Source organism: Rhea americana, unplaced genomic scaffold, assembly GCF_003343005.1.
Source record: "Rhea americana isolate MKP2758 unplaced genomic scaffold, rheAme1 scaffold_701, whole genome shotgun sequence".
Classification (NCBI taxonomy): Eukaryota; Metazoa; Chordata; class Aves; order Rheiformes; family Rheidae; genus Rhea; species Rhea americana.
Genome location: NW_028186870.1, coordinates 9,525 through 15,076, shown reverse-complemented (window position 1 = coordinate 15,076; position 5,552 = coordinate 9,525). Strand labels below are relative to the sequence as shown.

The 5,552-nt window shown below is 67.5% G+C and overlaps 2 protein-coding genes across 5 annotated transcripts in view; one reads left to right on the top strand and one right to left on the bottom strand.

Annotated features, from left to right (window-relative positions):
- LOC146586193 (sulfotransferase 1B1-like) overlaps positions 1-3,132 on the top strand; it is a 7,316-nt gene extending 4,184 nt beyond the window's left edge. The window contains exons 2-8 of the mRNA XM_085321717.1: positions 1,027-1,261; positions 1,361-1,489; positions 1,900-1,997; positions 2,084-2,210; positions 2,330-2,424; positions 2,496-2,676; positions 2,874-3,132. Coding sequence (XP_085177843.1) covers positions 1,081-1,261; positions 1,361-1,489; positions 1,900-1,997; positions 2,084-2,210; positions 2,330-2,424; positions 2,496-2,676; positions 2,874-2,986 — 924 coding nt within the window. The 5' untranslated portion in view covers positions 1,027-1,080 and the 3' untranslated portion in view covers positions 2,987-3,132. The remainder of the gene's footprint in view (positions 1-1,026; positions 1,262-1,360; positions 1,490-1,899; positions 1,998-2,083; positions 2,211-2,329; positions 2,425-2,495; positions 2,677-2,873) is intronic.
- A 290-nt stretch (positions 3,133-3,422) lies between these two features.
- LOC146586192 (linker for activation of T-cells family member 1-like) overlaps positions 3,423-5,552 on the bottom strand; it is a 7,265-nt gene continuing 5,135 nt past the window's right edge. For 2 of the 4 annotated variants that reach the window (XM_085321714.1, XM_085321716.1), the window contains 4 exons: positions 5,238-5,291; positions 5,091-5,150; positions 4,909-4,965; positions 4,704-4,791 (listed from right to left, as the gene is read on the bottom strand). In XM_085321714.1, the coding sequence (XP_085177840.1) occupies positions 4,916-4,965; positions 5,091-5,150; positions 5,238-5,291 (164 nt within the window). In that variant the 3' untranslated portion in view covers positions 4,704-4,791; positions 4,909-4,915. Of the gene's footprint in view, positions 4,792-4,908; positions 4,966-5,090; positions 5,151-5,233; positions 5,292-5,552 lie in introns of all 4 variants that reach the window. The other 2 variants (XM_085321713.1, XM_085321715.1) reach the window with 2 other exon arrangements.

The following is a 5,552-nucleotide window of genomic DNA, read 5'->3' as shown; positions in this document are numbered from 1 at the left end:
CCCGGCGCAGCCCTCGTAGCGGGACCGCCACAGCCGCCTCGCGCCCCGCCCCCGCCCCGCCCCTTTCCGCCCTTCCGACGGCCGCCTCGGGCGGGCGCCATGGCGGCGGGCACCTCCCCCCCTGGGCCGCGGGGGGGCGGCCGGACCCGCAGAGCCGAGGCCGCGCCAGCGGAGCAGCGAGAGGCCCCGGCCAGGGGGGGCCCCGCACCGTCGAGGGACCCGGCGCAGAGCTCGACCCCCGCGGCCTGCACTCCCCTGTGCCCCCCCGCCCCAGCACGGGGAAAACAGCTTGAAATGAGGGGAGACAAGCCGCGGTGCCAGGCTGCGCGTGTGCACCCCCATCACACACACACGTTCTCCTTGCATGTGTGTGCACACACACGTGTGCAACACGCACACAAACACATAGAGGCCTGGCAGTGAATGTGAGCGCTGAGGCCTCATATGAATGTGCACACGCACCTCTTGCACAAGTGCAACAGCTCCGTTGCACAGGCACGTGTATATGGCAAGGCCCTTGCCCGTGCGCATCGAGAGGCGAGGTGGCTGGAACGAGGTGGCATCTGGGTGCCCAAGTCCCCACCCAGCCCAGGTGTGGGTGAAGGAGCAGCTGCCAAGCCCCCCCCCAGTGCCTCCCCACAACAAGGAGATGGCTTGGGGCCAGGGGAGGCGATGGAGCTGGGGGGATCAGTAACAACCTGTAGCAAGTATTAAGGTGGGGGCCTGGAGTACGAAGGTTTGGGGGGCAGCAAGGGCATAGGGAAGGGACAGCACCAGGGAACTGCAAAATGGAGGAGGGCATGAGGAGACGGGAGAGGCATGCAGCTTAGGCAGGCAGAGCATCCTCCCGACCCACAGCGCACACGCCACGCAAACGCCTCCCCCCGCTAGACCGGGCTTCCCCAGCCCCCTCCRTCCCTGGTGTCCCCATGCCCTGCAGGCATTCTCCAGGGCAGCCTTTGCCCCAGCCCACACCTCCCTTCTTACATAAGATCAGGATGGGAACACCCCGCGCCTTTCCTCCAGGGCTGGCACGGAGCCCCTCCCTGCTCTGCAGCGCCTGCCGCCYCGCTGCTGGCCATGGCCGACCCGGCCGGGTATGTGGACAGCCTGGCCAAGTCGCTGCACGTCTTCCGCCGCTTCCCGCTGCAGGAGGTGCAAGGCATCCCGCTCATGGAGCCCATCGCCCAGCAGTGGGGGCCCATCGAAAGCTTCCAGGCACGTCCTGACGACCTCCTCATCGCCACCTATCCCAAGGCGGGTGAGAGCCGGGACCGGGCTGGGGGCTGGAGGCCCGTCCGTCSGGGAGGCGGGCACCGCACCCCCAGGCCAGCTGCTGACCCTGCTGCTCCTCCCGCAGGCACCACCTGGATGCAAGAGATCGTTGACCTCATCCTGGCTAGGGGGGACGCGGCCAAAGCCCGTCGGGCACCCACCCACATCCGCATCCCCTTTCTTGAGATCTGCTCCCCACTCCCCGTGCCCTCAGGTGAGCCTGTGCCCCCCCACCTCCCTCCCTGCGCCCCACCGTCCCCAGCCCTGGCTCCCCTTGCCCCTGCCCCGTGCTGGGGTCCCTGCTCCATCCCTCACCCAGCGATCCTTGCTGTCCTCCCGCACCCGGTGCCTGCCTCCTGCCCACTCTCTCCTTCTGCCCCCTCCACTCAGCGTCCCCTGCCCTGGCGGAGCCTCACCACCCCCCACCTCAGAGTCTCCACTCTGTCTGAGCTCTGTCTCCCACTCTGGTGTCCCCACCCTGGTGACCTTTGCTGTCCCTGGCCAGGGTCCCTGCCTTGCGCACACTTGCTATCTCGCTTTGGGGTCCTTGCTCAGTCCCTGCTCCGTTTCCCGGTCCAAGGGGTCCCCTCACCATCTCCAAGCCACCCGCCTTGTTCCTTGCAGGGGTCACCCAGCTCCTGAATGCCCCATCCCCCCGTGTCATCAAGACCCATCTCCCCTTCCAGCTGGTGCCCAAGACCTTCTGGGAGCAGGGCTGCAAGGTGAGACCCAAGCCCCCCATGTGGCCCCCAGCCCTCATCCTTCCCATCGCTCCAGGCCTTCATGCCTTGCTTCCTCCCCCCAACAGGTGATTTACGTGGCCCGCAATGCCAAGGACAATGTGGTCTCCTACTACTTCTTTGACCAGATGAACAAGACGCAGCCAGAGCCAGGGCCCTGGCCCGAGTACCTGCAGAAATTCATGGATGAGAAATGTCAGTCCTGTGGGGCAGGAGGGAGGGAGGAAGAGGGCCCCAGGAGAGCATTACAGGCGGTCCGCAGGCCGCACAGCAAGGGGTGGCTCTCACAGGGCTGCCGCCTGCTTTCCCCGCAGTGGCCTGGGGCTCCTGGTACGATCATGTCCGCCGATACTGGGAGGAGCGGCGCAATCACTGCATCCTCTATGTCTTCTACGAGGACATGAAGGAAGTAAGCAGGAGGTGGGGGGGCTCCACCATGGGTCACTGCCATCAGGCCTGTCTCACCCCTCTGCTCTGCAGGACCCAGAGCGGGAGATCACCCGTGTGGCCTCCTTCCTGGAGCAGCCCCTGACGCCGGAGCAGGTGGCAGCTGTGGTGCAGCACAGCTCCTTCGAGGTCATGCGGGACAACCCCATGGCCAACTACAGCTCCATCCCCACTGCCCTCCTTGACCAGAGCATCAGCCCCTTCATGCGCAGAGGTAAGTGTCGTGGGGCAGGCTGCCGTCGGGCAGGACAGGAGCACCCTAGGGCACCCCGCCCCTTCTGCATCCCTGTCATGAGCAGAGATGAGTACCTGGGGGGGGGGGCGCTGTGGGGCAGTCCAAGATGCCTGGGGCGGTTCAGACTGTCGTGGGGCTGTTGGGGACCCCCTGACCCCCTCTTCCCGTGCTTTCAGGGGAGGTTGGCGACTGGAAGAACCACTTCACCGTGGCCCAGAGCGAGGCCTTCGATGCCCACTACCAGCACCGCATGGGTGATGCTGAGCCCCACTTCCGCACCTGCCTCTAGGGCCAGGGCAACGCCTGGGTCCGCCGTGGGGCGGGACTCCATCTCCTCATTCTAGGGGGCGGGGGGAGGGAGTGGCCCATGTTGGGCAGGGCCGCCCCACCCCACTCAGCTGCACTGGGGCAATAAAGAGGGTCAGACAGGCTGGACTGCACTGTGGGGCAGAGAGCTCTTTACCCACCCCGGAGCAGTAAGGAGCTCATGAACCTCGCCCGATGCCGTGGGGCAGCGCCCTTGCCCCCGCGGTGGAAGGACGTGGCCTGTGCCACAAAGGCTCGGGGCTCGGCACGGAGGGCATTGCGCAGCCCCGAACATGCCTTGGTTACTCATTACCCCACAGCTGACCTTGTCTGTTGGGACTGGTGTCCCTTGGCCCCACAGCACGTCTGCCCCGCACGCCCGCCCCTCACCCCTTCACCATCAGGCACACGAGACATGATGGAGCCAAGGGGGGGCAGCCACCCCTCTGATTTATTGGGGTTCACTGACAGGGAAGGGGTCTGCCTGCAGGTGGGGCAGCTCTGGCCTCCCTGCCCCATGGCAAGGCCACCCCCGGAGCAGCGCCTGCCTGGGGCATGCTGATGGACTCGTGGTCAGCCTGTCCCCGGTCCGGCGAGCCTGTGGGGAGCAGAGATGGCGTTGGTGGCGGGGCATCCCTGTGCCACCCCCCTCCCTGGCCCCTCTACTCATCCTGCTGCGGGTCTGAGGTGTCTGTGGGGGACAGAGTCTCCCTGCAGGGGGGCAGAGAGGGAGGGCATGGGCAGGAGCAGCCTCTCTCTGCCCCACAGCTCCACACTTGCAGGTACTCCCGGCCCGTCCTGCTGACCCTGCAAAGCAAGAGGAGCTGAGAGCAGGGAGAAGGGGCCGTGGGCAGGAATGTGCAGTGGGGCAGGACGTGCTTGAGGGATGAGGGGGGCAGCCGTGGGGCACTCACTGGCTCTGCTGCTGCTGCTGGCTGGGTTCACATAGTCCTGGTCCACATCTGGAGGTGGGGAGACCAGTCTGGCCCCACATCGCACCCCCGCCAAGTCCCTGCCTTGCCCTCCGGTCCCCATGGCTGCCCCTTGGCCCTTCATCTCAGGCCCGAGTTTCTGCTCTTCCTGCCCTCCTGCAGCCCCATGTTTGATGCCCACCTCCCTGCCTCGGCCCAAGCCCCACATCTCGCACCCCACCGTTCCCCTGCCCGGTGACGTTGATGGAGCTGGCCTGGCTGTCTGCATCCGCAGGGAGAAGCTGGTTCTGGAGCCAGGTGCAGGGGGCTGCCCCACATGTGGGGCAGCCCCAGCCCTGCTCGCCTGCAGAGGATCCCTGCTGCAGCCCTGGGAACGGAGGTGGCAGAGCTGTACACCCCCCCAGCCCCACAGTGCCCCCCCCGCAGTGACTAGACACCTATGGGGCACTTGGCACTATGGGGCTGGGGGTCCCCACACTGCCGTGGGCTTGCTGTGCACCCACTTGTTGTGGGGCTCACTGCGCCCCCCCCAACTTCCTGCCTGCTTCCCACTTCCTCTCGCACCTCCGCCCCCCCGCGCATGGCGGCATGGGGGCCCAGCCCTGCGGCCTGCCCCACGGCGCAGAGAGGCCGAGGCACAGCTAAGTGCAGCTCCCACAGCTTTATTCAGCGTTGCGGAGGGCGGGGCCCCGGGACCCCGGGCAGGCCGGGGGGCAGCAGGGGCTGCTTCTCAGGACGTGTCAGACGAAGGTGCGCGGACGGGGCGGGGTGCAATAAATTAACGGGGCGGCCCGGCCAGTTCCCAGGGCTCCAGCCGCTGCTCCTGGTGCCCACGCCGGGCGACGGCCGGCAGCGCCTGTGGGAGACACCGGGGTCACCTGGCCCCAGGGACCGTGCGGGGCAGCTGAGGGGCGGGTCTGGGGCGTGCGCGCGGGGGCCGGATGTGGGGCGCGCGGGGGCTGGCCGAGGTCACCTGGCGCTCAGTGCTGCAGGTTCTCGTAGTCCGGGGCATCCTCCTCGCTCTCGCTGGCTGTGGGGGACACAGGGGCGCCCCGCAGTGAGGGGGGGCACAGCTCATGTGGGGAGCCCCGTGGTTGTTTGGAGGGGGGGTCTCAGCCTGCATGGGGCAGGCCAAAGTAGCCTCAAAACGCTCACCGTAGCGGGGTGCGGGGCTGGCCCCGGCATCGGGGATGTTGACGTACTCCAGGCTGTCCGCTGTAGGGAGCAGGGGGAGTAAGAGGGGAGATGGGGCAGGGTTGGGGGTCCCAGCCCCACAGCTCTGCCCCACGGCACGCGACTCACCAAGGGACTGGCGGTGGCCATCGGGGACGTTCTCATACTCCTCACCAGGCGCCACTGGCAGACAGTCAGGATCAGGGGGATAGGACGGGCTCAGGGGGAGAGGAGGAAGGGGATAGGGACAGGGACGAGGGAGTGAGGACGGAGACAGGGTGCCGGGCTCATCTGAGGAGCCGCCTGGCCTGGGGTCGCTGGGGATGAGGACAGGGACAGGACGGGGGGGCGAGGAGGGGGACAGGGTGCCGGGCTCACCCGAGGAGCCGCCGACCCTGGCCTGGGGTCGCTGGGGATGGGGACAGGGACGGGACGGGGGGACGA